The 17,826-nt window shown below is 41.7% G+C and overlaps 1 protein-coding gene across 3 annotated transcripts in view; it reads left to right on the top strand.

Annotated features, from left to right (window-relative positions):
* The window catches only part of ESYT2 (extended synaptotagmin 2), a 641,975-nt gene that overhangs the window by 443,601 nt on the left and 180,548 nt on the right, over window positions 1–17,826 (top strand). For all 3 annotated transcript variants that reach the window (XM_078663275.1, XM_078663276.1, XM_078663274.1), the window contains exon 8: window positions 4,283–4,403. In XM_078663275.1, the coding sequence (XP_078519401.1) occupies window positions 4,283–4,403 (121 nt within the window). The remainder of the gene's footprint in view (window positions 1–4,282; window positions 4,404–17,826) is intronic.

The raw sequence follows: 17,826 nt of genomic DNA, 5'->3' as shown, positions 1-17,826 counted from the left end.
CCACCCCTTCTCCCTGTTGCTTCTTCCCCTCCCACCCACCCCTTCTCCTTGTTGCTTCTTCCCCTCCCACCCACCCCTTCTCCTTGTTGCTTCTTCCCCTCCCACCCACCCCTTCTCCTTGTTGCTTCTTCCCCTCCCACCCACCCCTTCTCCTTGTTGCTTCTTCCCCTCCCACCCACCCCTTCTCCTTGTTGCTTCTTCCCCTTGTTGCTTCTTCCCCTTGTTGCTTCTTACCCAGCCCTTCTCCTTGTTGCTTCTTCCCCATCCACACACCCACCCCTTCTCCTTGTTGAAAAATAAATCTTGTCCCAAAGGTTATTTGGAGTGTGGCATTAACAACCTATTGCCTCGATCTTCGTTGTCACTATTACATCTAAGACGTGTCACTAATTTCTTTGTCATTTTGGCTGGCTTTTCTGGCCTGTTGTATAGACGACTAAAAGTATTATATTGTTATAACAAAAGAACCCTGGAGTTCAGGAGCTTTGGAAACTGTGTAAGTACCTCATACAAATTATCTAAGGAAGCATCGAACTGCAGCTCCTGAGAACCTATTTGTTCCAAAGTACACAGGTCATCAGTTGTAGTTTTTTAATGCAGAACATAATAGTACCTGCACAAATAGTACAGCTCTGAGAAACAATTTCTACTTAACTATTGAATGGGTTGAATCTCGCATCCCATTCCAAGAGCTTTATTGGTAAACGGCAACTGCAAATATTGAAAAAACTGGGTATTTGGGATATTATACAAATGTTGCAGTTTCTCAAAGGCTATGAAAGACCGACTTCAAATAGCTGACCCAACGGCTGGATACCATGCTGTCCGTGATGGTATGCAATAACATCACTGGTTGAAATGAGAGGCCTGTCAGCATCAAATCAGACAAAGGGTACCTTCAAAGAATGTACCAACCTAAGCATCATGATAAATCAGCCCATTCTAAACCAGCAGCTTTACAAGTATTGTGTTCTATTCTTCAATTAAAAAATTCATACACTCATCATTAACAAACTAGAGCTACCGTTAGAACCCTCCTACCACCTCTGCTATTTGAAAAAAGAACTTATAACATTCAAACCTTGGGAATAGAGGGCATTTTGAAGCAATCTAAAAAAGCTAAAGCTTGTAATCTGGCAAATCACTTGATGCTGAGCATTACGTATTTAATTCCTACCCTCGTAGTCATCGTCATAAGCTGGGTCAGTACTTATCTGTCAAACTATTGTCTCAAATTTCCTAAATCCTGCTAGCCCCCATTCTGAGGAGATGGACAATCAAGTTACTAGCCAGACAGAAACATATCATAACTATGTAAACATTTGGAAATTGAAGCCACGAGGCAAATGCAAGAGCATCACAAACGAAACGAGTCGCAATTTGTTGGGTTTCAAACCAAGGAGTGGCACTGAAGCACTTCAGAAACATAAGAGAAGAGGTTCTTACCATTCTTTTTATGAAGATAAACAAGCTGAAGACAATTTGGTTTGCCTTTTAAAAGACTCCAATAACAAGTCCTGTGACATCATCAAAAAACTGGAAGACTGGGCAGGAGTGTCTGAAAGATGGCTTGAAATGGATTCACTCCTTAATCACATCCAACCCTTTCACAGTCATTTTTAATCATCTAAATATTCCCATTGTCTAAATGACTGCAGTATTACAAGGTGTATTTTCAAAGGCATTCTGACAATTTCAGAATATCATTCAACTGGCGCATGCCCCTCGTAGTCAAGCAATTATCACCAAATGCCTTTGTACAATCTATCACGGGAGGAAAGAGGACTTCCTCTGTCTAAATGAACCTAGAATTAAAATCGCTGGATGTCACAACACCTAAACCCATCAGTTTTAATAAACCTGTTCACCTTGAATCACCTCAGACGATATCTGAGAATATTTAAAAAAATACCTAGGGTCATCATTGATGTACCTTAGATCCACGCAGTGATTAAAAAGTCACATTTCTGTTCCCCTTATTTTGAAAATGTTCACTCTCAGAATGGGAACTAGCCAGGGTCCCGGTAAAGGCACCCTTTCATTATCACAACATGATCTACACAGTTATCACCAAAAACCCATTAGCAGACTGCTGGTAGTGCAAAATTAGGCAGTCAGACAATGTCCTAATCTCCAGAAATTAAATTACATGAACTAGGCCAACAAAGTTACTCAGCTGGCTTCTGGTGGAATTTAGAAAGCCTAAATCTAGGGCATATGCCAACAATCTGCGAGTCAGGAAACTCCAGAAGACAGAGCTGATCAGTACCACATTCAACTAGAAATCTTCAGTAATGAGGTGGCAACTGACGGATATAGGAGAGGGTATCTTTTGTCGCATTCTGATAGACTGTAAATAAACCAATTTTTCCAATTTGTCTTGTCTGCCAATGTAACTAACGCCAAAGTGGCGCTGCTTCATTGTACGAAAATAAACAGTTTGGTTACAAACTTAAAAATATAGGTTTTCTTTTACAACTACTAATAGATATGAAGTTAATGTGTAATTTATATTGTGTTTATTAAGCGTAAAAAAAGAAAAATTAGGATATCCAACTCGATATTTCATATCTTAGATCTTCCTGCTGCCACAATGCAAGTTGTAATCTGTTTCTTTTTCCTGAAAGGCTCCATCGCTAGTACTGTGTGTCTGCCCGAGCCATTCTTTACATACCTTAATTTGAGGTTGTAACGTTTCTATTCTGATGCTCATTTAACAAGGCAACTGAAAACTCCCATGTTGCTTTATGTTAATTAAGCTTAATTATCTGTAGAATAAAATCTGCAGGTGAGAAAAACACACAGTTAAACTGAAAACCCGAGCCTTTCATCAGTGTAACTGTATAGTGCATTTGAAATGACTTCCTGAACTCTAAGGGGCAGGGATGGACAAAAACCTAAAAGGCCTAACTCCTGCCCAGTGCACCATTCTTCACCGGCACCATTCTTCATCTGCCCTAATGCATTTGACTTTAGTAATTCTGAAAGCACTTTAAAATACTTCAAATATTACCAGAACTGCCCTCATTAAGTTTCCTCGCTTGTTCTGCACTCTAATAAATCTTGTACATTTTTTCAAAATAAAGTAATTCTTGTACATTTTTTCAAAATAATTAAGTGTTTTTGGAACTCTGAACACAAGGTAAACCCACTGGCATAGGCAGTTAATTTTTTTTATTGAACTTATGTGTTTGACTTGCTTTTGTTTATTGAAATGCTAAAACATTATTGGATGTACCATTTTCTGTAGTGGCTGTTGCCTTTATCCAACCTTAATTATCACGCATTGTCTAGAGAAAGATCAATGAAAATAAAAAACAGATATCAAAATAGAGCGTATTAAATTTACACTGGATATAAACTAGTATTTAAAAGCTGAACTAAAATGCAGCCATGTCCACATATACACTCTTCTCACCTTACTCAGATTGCTTTGACAGCGTTACTGGCTCAGACTGGGTAGACAGTGGATATCCAGGGCCGGGGGTGGGGGGGGGGAGGGAGGATGTGCGAGGGCGAGAAAGTGTTTGCTCTGGATGTGTTTAGAAGATTTTAAAAAAACAATTATTAAGAGAGGTATTTGTATGCTATATTTTCACCTCGAAAAATCTTGGTCATACGAGGAGCTATAGTATGTTTTTAGCCCATTTGGCTTGAATTATATGATAAGAGATTTTAGAGAATGGCTTGTAAGGGTCTGCCATTCATCATGCCACATAATATTTTTCTCTAAAACCTGCAAAATATGTGTACTATGTTAAAGTCAACTGCTACTGTGTTTTGTCAACAAGAATCATAACATATAGCTATATGTGGCTGTAATTTCTACGAGCTTTCTGAAAGCATCTTTCAATCAATAAATGAGAAAAAAAAATAATATAGTTTCCCCTCTACACCCTTTGCCAGGCCTCAAGTGGGCATGAAGCTTTCTCTCAATGAACCATCTGGTGGCACGCTCAAGTGGAGAAACTAGGATTTAAATCCAGGTCTCCCTGTTCCATTGTCTGCAACTTAACCACCCTTATCGCACCACCTCCCAATTAAATTGAATTGCTGTTGACCCAAAAACCTTTTTGCGTATTGTAGGAAAGCCGTTACAGAAAATAGACTGAGCCACAGTGGTTGCCTTTTGATTGATGGGGCACTGCTATTGTCCTGCTTCATTAACAGGGCAAGAGTCCATTTTGTTTTACCTCTCTGTGCCCATAGGCCCAATGCATTTTGATCACAGAAAGTTCAAATTTTATAGACTAATAATAGGATGTCTTTTGTCTCTTAACAGTGGCCTATCAGACACCATCATACAGGATATTATATCTAATTACCTTGTGCTTCCAAACCGAATTACGGTTCCTTTGGTCAGTGACTTGGAGCTGAAGCAACTAAAGTTCCCAATGCCAAAGGTAAGCATCTGTTTTGCAAAATCCTATTTTTGTGTGCAGTTCGTAGAAAAGTGTCTCATGTCAGTAAATGTGTTTTCTTGTGAACGCATTATCCGTTTCCTCCCCCCAAGACCCAGGTGTATTTAAACTTTTATCGGCTCCAATATGACATAGTAAATCATTTTATTATTATTTATTTTGTACATCATACAATTCTAGTAACTTCAATTCCAAAAACTGCAATGTGGCACGGCGGGTTTAATCATTAACTAAAATCAGTCATTACTGATCCTTCAATATTACTTCATTCACCCCTCTGCAGATCATTATCCCTTACCCCGAGAACCATTTGTCTGCGCAGATAAATTGCCTGTTATTGCCAGATGGTTTTATAAGCTTGCTTTGTTGTTTCCATCTTATCTTTCTTTTTGGTGGTGTGAGATCAGAAGGAATGTTAGTCTTGTCAATGCAATTACCCATTTCAGTTTGGTTCGGATGTTGCAAATTTGTTTGGTTGTTCTCCTTACATCACTTTCTTCTTCAATTCCTTTACGCGTCTTTTATCCATTGATCAAATGATGGACTTTGTGGTTGTTTGCAGTATCTGGCTCTTCTAATCCTTTTTATTTTTGAAAGGTAGATCTTCTAATAAACAGAGTTTGGGAGAAGCTGCAGTTTCCCTACCTGACATCTTCCTGAGTTTCCCTAAAGCTCAATTTCCATAATTTTAAAGTTCTGCACAGTGCCCCGTTCATAGGTTCCCTTCTTGGTTTACATCTTGGCCAACGAGCACTGTTATTAGGGATAATGGACGGCATTACTTGTGGAGTAGAGCACTTTCAGTGCATACATTTAAAGTGTACAGTATTCTGATCCTTGCAATATGTGTGTGTGTGATCTGCATGGGGCATATACTTGCCTCGCTTGACATCATGTGCTTTAACTCAGAGAGGCAGAGATGGTTGTGATTCACCATGTACTAAAAGTACGTGTGCTATGTAGACTGCTAAGACACATTGGCCATAAGCATTTTTGGGTCTGCTCAGGAAAAGGTTCGAAGTTCACTAATGGAAAGAAGATAAGAGACATATTCCTTCTTACTTGCTGTACAGTCATTAGCAAATGGTTCTGAATACCACCCGCTTCTCGTGTTAATTTAGCTAGTGGTTGGCTGTATGATTCTAATTATATACATACCCTGTGCTTCGCAGATCACAGGTGAAACAAAGGCGTATTCTGCTACTTCCCGTTTGTAATTCCTGTGAGGGTGCGTCATTGTCATATACATAGAGCATTGTTGCTGCTACTCTGACCTTGATCGACTTTCATCATGGTTGGGAAAGGGAGCATATTGGCATGACTTTTTTGTTGAGTGAAGGGTATTGTTTTAGTGGCAGCTGCAGTAGTGTTCTGGTTTTAAGGACCACACATGGAGTATGTTGAGGCAGTGTTTAGGGGTGCTAGACAAGGAATTTAGCATAAAGGCCGGAGGAGCCAGGTGGACGCTGCCTGTGTGTGAGGGTTAAGGTGGCACTATGTGTATCTGTGTATGTGCTGTATGTGAGGGAAAGATGGGCTCTGATCGTGTCAGGAGGAGCTAGAATAACAAGAATGCATCGTCTTGATAGACAACCTGGCAGCTTTAGAGTCTATCAGTCACAACCTGACAATCCTCGACTAGTAAAATATACAGTTCACTTGAATTGTCACAGGATCTCAGGCACTTTCATACTACTTTGATATGCGTTTCCTATTGCTCAGTAGTATAATTTCACTGTTAGTTTGGAAACTGGGTATTTGCGCACAGATACCACACAGCACTTTAGTTTTCCAGTAGGGGGATGGAACCTGCAAATATATTGACATGCTCTCCTCCACAGACCTCTGACGCCTTCTTTGCTTTCAACATTGATTCCCACAATGGAGTTTGCTGGTCTGCTCACAGAAACCCCAGGCACTTTCGAAGGAGCAACCAACAACTCCAGGAAAATGTATATTCCAATCAAGCTATGGCTACAGATAATTCTGTTATGAGTAAAGATCCAGATCCTTTTTATCAACACAGCAAAGCACACACATGTAGACGTGTCTCACATCCCACATGCAACCAGTTCACATATTAGGACCAAAATTTTTTTTCTTAATGGTGTGGAGGAAATGCCTAGAAGCTAATTGAGGGGGGTTTGCACCATCCAATTGGCTGATAGCACCAGTCAGAGAAGCTCATGAGAGTGAGAAGCCCACAAACTAAATAAATGTACATTCAGTATTCTACTAAAACAGAGCGCTAAATTGATGCTCCACAAAACAACTGCAGTAAAAAAGCTACAGCAGAAATCCAAGTGATGGGACCAGCTCAGCAGAAGGGGCTTTCAGCCCTGCATGTGATATTGCTCTGGAACTCTGTCTCTTTTAAAGAACTAACTGGATAAATACTTTATCAGAATTGGATTCAATCTAGCACACATGAGCAGTGCTTTCTCCGGAGTACCACATAGAATCACTGCAGGCTGCATCTTCATTCTGCTTGCTGAACAGACTCGTAAAGCACGACGCATTCTCACTGGTCATAAGAGATGGATTGGGTGAATATGAGGTTTTATTATAGGTTCCTCTGGGTGCCAGATGACTCCAGACCCGATCCCCACAGGTACTCACATCACATAAGTTGCTTAATCCCAACCTTTCTCTTGCCCTTTCTTCACGTTCATAGTCCTCACATATCCCAGCCTTGAAGGGCGTCAAAGAGGTACTGAACTGTGGTGGATCACTGTAGATTTACTTGGTCTGATGTTTCCTGCTCTTCCCGAGCAACCAGTGAAGTACCAAACGCATGGTGATCTACTGTTGGAGGCTGCTTTCCCTGATGTCTCCGATACATTCCATCCCATAACTCTCCTATCATCGTAATATTGAGTAATGTGTCTATTTCTTGTTTCTATGACTAAAGAGCGGCAAATCCTCTATGTTCATACCTCAGCTACAGAACCAGTTGTCAGCATCACATATTAGTGAAGAAAAGCAGACAAGCTTTAACAAACAGCTGCTGCTTCTCGGCGTTGATGATGCCTGCTTTTGTTCGTTCTACTTTGCCCTAAAGGGAGCTGACTGTTTTAGTGGGCGGTTTGGGGCCACAGAAGCACTCCGATTATGTCACTCACACCTACTCTGAACTGCAAAACAAAAACAAAGATCTTGCAGTTAGGAGGTAAAATATGGCCGAATTGCTTCCCTTCATGTTGAGCGTAATGGGACAATCAATTTCTATTGTGAAACAGGAACATCATCAATAAATTATTTTGATTAAAGTAAAAGCATCGTGATATATTATTCATTGGATGCACTTCGACAAAGCTCAAAATATTGGACATCTACTGTGCCTGTTGGAGCAATGCAGTTTTGGCACGTTGGAAAGCTAGCTCAGTGCTTGAATACACATGCTGAAGAGAGGTTTGTGTAACATGAGGTTCACTTGTTTTATTCCTCTTAGGGTAATTAATATGAGGCCAACTCAGCTTTTCATGCTTGCGAGTTTAATTAGATTTGGTACCTTTGAGGTGTATATTAGTAGAACTGGTAATGACAGTTCTAGGAAGCGCCAAGATTTTGGCAGCATAGATTGTGTATTAAATGAGGTGTTGTCTACAGAGTTATCAGCCAAAGAGGGGCCTTGTGGATATAGACCACAAGCCAATGAACAGTGTGTTTGAGGCTGAACCATAGTAATAGTTCTGGTCAATGGGTAGATATTAAGCTCCAGTGTTAAAAACGTTTTGTGCAACAAAGTCTATGTTAGGTGCACAAAAAAGTCACTTGCCAAGCCAATGCCTCAGTAACATAGTCCTAAATGGGGGGATTTTGTCCTTGCAAATCAGATATTTTGCTGCCATTATAGTAGAACTTCCTTCAGTAGGAAATTATTAGGGCATTCGTGGATGGATGTACTCGCAAGTGTTGGTGAACACCCACTTATATACATTTTATGGCTGTTTAGCAACATTTTACAGTTAGTTTCCAATAAGCTCGGTAATGATTGTGTTGCGGCTAGACTTTGGCAATGTCCTGTACATTGGCCTCCCCGAAAAGTTGTTAACCAAACTACAAGTTGCCATGAATGACGCAGCTAGGCTAGTCTTCAGGCTCCCAAGACCGGCACATGCTACCCCCCTACTGAAGCGGCTGCACTGGCTCCCTATCAAACAGAGAGCCAGGTTTAAAGGCCTTTGCATTGCCCACAAAGCCATTCACGGCCAGGCCCCACTTTACATCAAGGAGAGCCTCAAAAATTATATGCCAGGATGTACCCTTCTCTCGTCCGAAGCAGACCTACTGGCCTGCCCGCAGTTCAATGCTTTCTCTGTAGTGATCCCTCAACTGTGGAACGGACTACCTGAGAGCCTACGTAGGGAACCTACCCTTCTCCCATTCAGGAAAAAACTTAAGACGCTTCTTTTTATAGAAGCTTGGGGCACAACATAGGCCAAGACCGGGAGCCTGTACATGCTGATCTTTGGTGGGGTTTAGTCTCTCTCTCACAGCGCTAAGAGACCTGTCGGTGAACACACGCTCTATAAATCCCAGTTAACAATAACAAGCTTGCAGATGTGTTTCTATTAAATGGAGGAACAAATAATTTATCAGGGATTGGCATGGGCAGGAAACCGCCACAGAATTGATGTTGAATGTGTGAGAAAGGAGGTTCTCTTCAGGAAAAACTATTTCTTTTGGAAGAAAAACATGAAAATTTGCAAATGCAAGTTCACTTTTGCATCACTTTTCTACTTGAGTAAGCGGGCCCCCTGGTAAAGGTGATTAGCATTTATTTTTCTCAACAAACTTTGATCGATAGTAAGGAAAGTGGAAAGGAGGAGGAAGACTGAAAAACAGTAGCAATTGTAGAGAGCAAGGTGGAAAAAACTGCAAGAGTAAGATAAAGAGGAAGGGAGTGTCTGGTGATGGAGCAACGAAACACAAGAAGTAATCAAGTGTAGGCAGCCTTGGTATTCAACACCACACATTTGTATATTTGATAGATCCAACCGCCGGCTTCTGAACAAAACATTTGACGTATTCTTTCCAAATTAAGCAATGATCAAAATTCCATATGTCAAAATGTTTATGTATTGGAATATTTTGGGAATTTGTAGCAGTCACAGAATCAAGTAGTACTTGTGGAGTTCTTTGAGAATGTGTTAAAAGTAGAAGATTTAATCCAACTGCAGGCATAGAATAGAAGAGTACATTATCAAGTTTTTCCAGGGATCTCAGTGAATTTGGCCCTCAGCCCTTTCCCATGACGATGACTTACTTTCTTTCCTACCTTTTTAGGTCTCGCGACCTGTCAATGCGCATGCGCATTGAGCGGAGCGAGACTATAGGGGCTTAAACAGACTTTAACTAACTGGCGATTTGATGCTGTGCCCGTGCGCTTTTAGGTCAATGCGCAAGCGCATTGACCTAAAATGCGCGTGCACAGCATCAAGCTGTGCCCGTGCGCTTTTAGGTCAATGCGCAAGCGCATTGACCTAAAATGCGCGTGCACAGCATCAAATCGCCAGCCATCTGTTCCCCAGCAGCTCTTCCCGCTCCGCCCCACAAGCTTCCCCTACCGTGCGCTCTGCCTGAGCCGCACTCCTCCCACACCTTTGAAGTGAAGCTTAGCTTCACTTCAAAGGCCCCTGCTGCTTCACACTATTCACTCTCCCTCATCGCCGCTCTCCCCGCTCCGCCCCCTGCTGCGGCCGTGTCACATTTCTCCTCCCCCCTCCCCACAGCAATGCCCTCCATCTTGTTTCACTTTCAACTTACCTTTTCTTCCTTCCCTTCTCTGCCGTCATTTGACTCACAATTCCCCTCTCACTTTCAACATTCCCCTATACACCCCGTACTTCAATATGTGTCACCCATGAACCACCCACCCCCCCACATTGTATCAACCACTTATCCTGGTCGTGTCTAATAGTCTTTCCTCTCTCTCCGCTCGCAACTCGTGTCTACCTTTCCTTCTCCACATCCTTTGTATTCTTCGCATTATCTTACTCCTTCTTCTGAACTTCGCACCTTCTTACTCCTTTTCAACTTCATGACGTTCCAACTGACCCGTTCCCTATCCACCCACCACCCACTTAACATACCTATCTTCCTATTACCTCACTACCCCGCCTTCAGCCTTGAGAAAGCCCTGGCTTATTACAATTATTCACAGTTGGTCTCGTGATAATTTCAATAACTGCAAAATGTTGTCTTGGCAACTATACATTTATTGACCACAAGCTGTTGTACCTGTGTACCTTGTGTCGAGGTGCCAAAACAGGGTCACACCAAAAGGCAGCTTTGCAGTAACATTACCTCTAAACACGTGCTGCAAAGGAATGCAGATGCCCCGAAACAAATGACTTCTATTCTGGGAAGATTAATCCTGGATTAACTAGCAATAATGTTATCTTGTTCTTCACACTTACATATTTACATTTCTTATATACATATCTTTTTCTTACTACTGAAACAGGGAGAGGCGGACGGGATAATGCTCGCCCCTCCCGGGAGAATTGCTATTTCATTACGAGACCGGAGGTCATCATAATGCATGTTGGTAGGCCTCTAGCACTACGTTTGCATATGCTCAATTCGCTTGCAATAATGTTTAGTGAAAAAAGAAGCATTCGACCACTTAGCCACTCTAATAATGTCTTCAAACCTTCTACCTTTCCAGAAGGCTTGGCTTGCCATTGCACCTCTCCCTGAATGTGCTTTAAACTGTTGTAAATCAAAACCAGCTTGTTTATTTTCTCCTCCCGTGCTTCTTGTGTTTTCTAAACGCGATAAAATACAACCTTGAAAGTCTGTAATGTAGAACTGCTTTACTCAGTTGTGGTTAAGAGCTATTTACAAAATTCCAACCCAGTTAATGTTTATCATGGGGCATTCTCCGCCGAGGGGGAAGTCACAGGAGAGTGTGAGAGGAATCCCGCTGCTTCTGACAGCTGCGTACATTTGCATATTAAAAGGTGCAGCTCGGCTCGAGCCCCGGACACAATGCACATGCCCCCTCACAAGCCATGCAAGGAATCACCAGCTCTAAACAACACTTCCACCTCCACACTAAGCACTTTCAGGGTGATTGCTTTCTATTACATGTCTGGCGAAGGCAGAATGGTCTCGATCATACGTTTGTTTCCCTAACGTGGTTCAATGGCGAAGCTTGCTTGTACCTTTGCAATGTCCTAAATACATTTATTAACAAGTTAGAGGGCTCACTTAGAAAACTCGGGGCCCACCTCACAGACTCGTATACTCATGAGGTACAGTAAACCAGTACCACCAGGCAGAGTGCTAACACTTGTTATGGGCTGAAAGGCCAAAACTAAGACCGGTCCTATATAATAATGCAACCCTTTGTAATACACCTAGAATAACACACTACCAGCAGTTAATTATTATATTACACATCACCAAGGAATTTTGGGAGATATAAATAACATGACTAAAGGCCCGGGTGCTTCATACAGTCCGCAGCCGTAAAACCGAACTGTGACTTATAATATCCACAATATGCTAGATAGGTGTAACTTAATATGTTACCGAATGAAAGTACCACTTTCCTCCTTCAGTATAAAAGGGTGCTTAGAAGTTGGGGAAATGTTGTAGTATTTATAAAGCATCTCTTTCGTTTTTGGGAAAAGCAAATATTTGCAAATGAACACCTCCCTGGCAGGTTAGGATGTTTTCGCACATTATTTTATTGCTTAAGTTTGGCAAATGGCAGGAAGTGACATCATACTCATTTTGTTCATACATAAAACAAGTGCTTCCGTTTTTTTTTAGCTGCTTGTGGGTCTCTTCTATTAACTGGAAGGATGGTTTGTTAGTGTTGATTACCCTCATGTTTACCACAAACATTGACTGCAACAAGCATAGGAACATGCAGTCTGCCATACCTTTCAAACCAAGTATACGGCGTGCCTTTGTAAGTTCAAGACTGCCACGATTTAAAATCGTGCACACTTTTTAAGCTATCTGATTCGCCTATGGGTGCCACTTTTAATTTGGTGCTGGGCCCATTTCCTGACCCTGTCCACCCTGCTTTACTTAATCTAGCATTGTGCATATTAATATATACTGGCTGCTTCTACAGTGTATTTCCATTCACATAAGACCCTTGCATAGTGCATGAAAAGAGAAGAGCGGGTCCTCTATATGTCTGCATGCATTCACTTTATGGGTGGTTGCATTAATTATGAAGCATGACTGAAAAGCTGTGGAGTGAGTATTAAGGCAGTGAGAGATTCTTACAGTGCCTTTTGCTGGCTCATAAAGGTGATCATACCACATGCTCATCCAATTATTGGCCTCCTTACAGAGAGCACATATTATGGTAAAGCCTTCCCTTATGGTAATCCACATAAGTGATGCAGTTCCTGTTTATATTTAACATTTTACCTGATCTTGCATTTCCTAAGAGTTAATCCTTTTTCCAGATGTGTTTCTGTAGTTTATTTCTCGTGCAACGTCTGATAATTTTATAGTACATACTGTGAACGAAGTTGCTTCTAGGTATCTGGAAGAGTTCAGATTATAGGTGGGTTGCAATTTAGTGCACAATTGGTAACTCTGGAGTTGAGGCTGACGTTAGAGAACTTTTCTTACAGTACCCCTCGGTAGGTCATAAAAGTTATTTCGTCCACATCCTCATCCAATCTGTAGCTTCTCTGCAGAGTGCATAGACCGACTGTCACACGTGCCAATTGTAATTATTATTTTATGGGAAGGAGATACACAGCTGTCTAAATACTGCTGTATTTATAGGGGAGACCCCTTCCCCTTTGTGAATGTAAACAAAAAAATAATTCTTTTTAAATGAAGCCCTGTTTCCTTTAAGGAAAAAGACTGCATTTAAAAAAAAAAGAAAAAGTTTACTCTATTGAAATGCTGTCACAGACATGGTGGCATGCAGACCTTAGGTGGCCACAATCCCGGTGATGATCACCAATTACACAGAGTCGCAATTTGTGACTTACCTCATTAATAGTCAGGAGGTAGGTTGGATGGCGACCCACTCTAGATGGGAAAATCTTTACTGGTCACTAAAATAATGATTGCAAATTGTCACCAGATTTTTGTGACCAGTAGTTAGTACAGCTGACTCTGGAATCTTAACTTTCGCAGCCCTCTATTGAGATGTAAACATTTTCTAAATACAATAGTTTCTTTTGTGCTATGGATAATTGCTAGAACTCTGCTCTGAGCAAACTATTCACTTACAGTGAAATTGGACCTCATTAATTCACGGCTCTCCCATCTGAGTAGGTCTGGTATACTGCACTAGCAGAATTTTGGCGTCCCAAAAACTCTGGTCTACCCTTACCTTGACAGTCTGCTAGGCTTTCCCCGAGAGCCTAACTAAGTCACCTATTTTAGTGAATAACTCAAAAGTATTTAATTTATACAAGTTTTTGATACCTAACAGATCACCTTCTTACCACCTTTCACCAACAGAACTGGTCCCGGGTACCAAATGTGTTTTTAGTGCCCCGGATAACCATCATGTTTTTGCAACATCTGCCCTTTCCTTGGCATCTGTTGCACCATCTTACCACATCACCAAGCACATGAGCCACAGGGAATGCCTGTGTATTTATTTTGTTTGTTTTTGTTTTCACTTTTTTATTAGTAGCCTAATACCCATTGAGTAGCCAATGTATGCTGTTAAACATGCATGGGGTAGTTCCGTCTTCTGTTTTATAGTAATTTTGTATGGGTTTTAGGTGTACTTTTACTGCAAAACAGTTTGAAAAATAAACTATTTTTCAATTTTCAGTACTCTTTCTCCCTTTTGGTTTCCTCTTTAGGCATGGTCTAAATAGCGCATCTCCATCTTTTCTTCAGATTTCTAGAAAATCCCCAATGGACTAGGAATTGTGATACCCTGTATTTCTAGCTTATCTGGCTGTTTTGCAAGGCAAATATTGTTCACCTTAAAGAAAACTATGATTTCCCAACATTGTCTAGGTTGTGTTGGAGACATACAAAAAATACCACCTTTAAAAAACGTGGAAATATTGATATGTTTGAATATGCAGTGAGACAAATAAGCCAGACATATAGCGAGAAAGTAAATATTGTCATGGCGAGGTATATATTTTTACAAAGGGAGTATGAACCCATCAAAGACTGTGTTTGCACTAAACTCTTTTGAAGTATAATCTGTGTTTGAAACCGTAGCCTACAACCAAGTATTAGGAGATCAAGTAATGAGAACCAAAAGTATGAAAGTTCAGGAGGCACTGTGGATGGTCACTGTAATTACATGAAATATAACCGTGTATATTGCTAAAATAATTCAACAGTTAAAAAGTCTGGTAGTAGATTCGAGAAAGTGAATGTGAAAACATTTAAACAAATTGATGACCATTTCTGAAGTTGATGCTATAAAAGGTCATGTAACCACCAAAGGGAGAAAAGAAAATGACAAGAAGAGTTTTGAAATGAGAACTTAAGTCTTGTGAATCAGATGTAGACGTTTTTATCATGGGAGGCACTGTAAAGTGTGTCTTGCCACAGATAACATTTTCAACCACTGCAAGGAAGCAGGGCATTTCGGGAGGGTATCTAAGGCTAATATGGGTAACAAAGTCAATTGTATCACAGAAGATGGAAAAGAGGTGGATGATTTCAATCCCAGTTTTTTTTTGTATGTGAGAGAAATAAAATCTAAAGGATTTCCCAGGTGTGTTGTGGTGATAAATGGCTAGGATGTGGAAGTGATGGTAGATTTGTGAGCTTGATTTAGTACTATGGATAAATCCTTATTCGAAAAGACTTTTGGAGGAAAAAGTTTTATCAATTCCTGATACACGGTCCGAGGGTTACACAGGACACACACAACATCGATTTTTCTGGAATATTTCTGGGCCATTATGGAATTCTTTGGCAGCAAATCTAAAGGAAACATTTATATGGCTGAACGAGGTGATCCTGCATTGGGTTGGCCCTACCAGCAAGAATTAGGCATCTGTTTGGATTCAAATACTGTGCCACCGGTTTATTCTGTACGGAGTGATGGTGCTAATGATCAAAATATGTCTCTTCTGAAAAATAGATTTCTTACTGTGTTTACAAATGACCCAGAAAAATGTGAAGGATTTAAACACACAATGATAATGAAGAACAGTGCCATTCCAATTAGACACAGGGTTGCAATCTTTATTTAAACTACAGAGGGAAAGGTAAGTTAACCCTGGAAGATTTGTGTTCTAATAAGATCATTGAACCAATAGAATGCTCTTCTTCTCTTTCGCAGGTCGTACTGTTGGTAAAATGTTCTGGAGAATTTAGTTTGTGTTTGCATTTTAGAAGTTTGATGGAGAAAGTTGAGTTAATAGCCATCCATTACCGAATCTTAATGAGTTACTGTCAACATAATCAGGAGCCATCATTCTCCACATTAGATCTTATGAGTGCCCACCATCAGGTGAAATAAAGAAGAATCCAAGAATTTGACAACTTTTGTGACACCTGAGGGCATGTTTCAGTTCTGTAGAATGCGTTTTGGGCTGGCATGTACCGCTTCAGTCTTCCAATGTAAGATAATAGTGACCTTGGAAAAGGAAAATTGTATGGTCGGTTTCCAAGATGGCCTTCTAGTGCCCGGTAAAGCATAATGAACATTTTCATAAAGTTCTCTGTCAATTGAAAAAGAAAGGATTAACATTAAAATGTCTAAATGCAAATGTAATAAGGTAGAATATTTAGGTCATCAAATAATGACGGTATAAAACCATGTTCAAGAGCTTTCGAATGCTCTAATTCTCCAAACCAAGAAACTACTATTGTCATTTCTTAGTTTAACTTAGTTGTATTCCAAGTTTGTTTATGCCTCTAAGTTTGAACTGTTGCGTAGTTTATTGAAGAAGAATGTGCAGTTCATGTGGTGTATGGATCAACATAGAGCTGATACAGAACTTTTGAATGGGGTAATTGGAGATCCTTTCTTAAATCATTTGAGATAGGCAAAGAGCATTTGGTTGCTGTTGATGCAAGTGCTTGTTGTCTTGGTGCAGCGTAAGTAGATGCAGCGTAATAAAACGCCTTGAAAACATTTAGGATCATCAAACTGAAATCATTCAGTGCTTGAGAAGGAGTTATTGGCTTGTGCATGGGCCGCTGATCATTTTGCGTAGTTCTTATGGAGCATCTGATTTGTTCTTAAAACAGATTTGTTAATGTTCTTTCACCTGAAGATGGAAAGTCTTTTGACAGATCTGAAAGAAACAGTTAGTTATACATTCCCTACCTTAGAATTACCCCCAGGCATTAGACTGAATCCGGAAAGTTTTTTCTTCAGCAGTACCCCAGCGCATCAGAAGGTGGCGTCGGTCGACTCTGCATTCGTTTTCTGCATCGTGGTAGCCGGGATGACGTCGCGTTAGCTACTTAGATGCTGGCCTCACGCGCTGGCGTCAGTTCTTTCTTTTTCCGCGCCAGCAAGCGCAGATCTGGAGAGAGCGGTACTTCCAGTCACTCTTTTGACTGGCTTTTTCTCGACTTTTGTTGACATCGTTTTTTGAGTCCTTCAACTCCTGGTGCACGAGGGATGCCTGGCTTCAAGGCTTGCAGTTCCTGTAACCCATTGATGTTGGTGACTGATCCGCACCGCGTGTGCCTCTCCTGCCTGGAGCCTGACCATGACCCCAAGTCGTGCTCCGACTGCCGGACCATGGTGCCGAAGTCTTTGTGGGAGCAGTCTCAAAGCTACTCGAAGCCCGGCAGTCGGCTCTGCGTTGCTTGAGGTCCCGGTCGCGTAGGAGGTCGAAGGACCACTCGCGGAGCCACCAACATTCATCGTCCATGTCTTCACACTCGGGGTCAGGTAAGTCAAAGCACAAGGAGAAGTCGAAGAAGCATCGTCGCTTTTAGCCTTCTCCCTGTCAGTCGGCCGACTAGACGAGGAATGCGAGGGGTGCCTCTCCCGCAGCTCCGCATGCGGAGCCCAAAGGGTCAGCTCCAGGTTTCCCCCCTCCCCGGGACCTGGAGCGACCCCTGCCCAGCTTTGTCACTTTTACTAATCGATGCACACCATCTTGGGCAGCTGGACTCCGCCAGCGTGCCTTCGGGCCTTGCAGACTCGGTTGGGGGCCTTGGGGCTTCGACGCCTGTGGCTCCAGCTTCGGCACCGTAGGGTCCCCTAGGATCCAGGCCTGTATCCAGATCGGTGCCGGTCAACCTCGTTACACCTCCACCAGCGCAGACTCCACCGGCACCACATCCGCAACCGGCGTCTGCTGTGTCCCCAGCCGATGTCGACCGTGGCCTCCACCTCGAGGTAGACACGAAGCCAGACCAGCGTCGTCCGATGCCGGATCCGGCGCCAACGGGTACTTTAATGCCCTCTGTTTCTACCCTGGCTTTTTGAGACCAGATTGACAGCCAGAGGAGGGTGAGGAGG

Source organism: Lissotriton helveticus, chromosome 10 (assembly GCF_964261635.1).
Source record: "Lissotriton helveticus chromosome 10, aLisHel1.1, whole genome shotgun sequence".
Classification (NCBI taxonomy): domain Eukaryota; kingdom Metazoa; phylum Chordata; class Amphibia; order Caudata; family Salamandridae; genus Lissotriton; species Lissotriton helveticus.
This window is presented reverse-complemented; position numbering and strand designations above follow the sequence as displayed.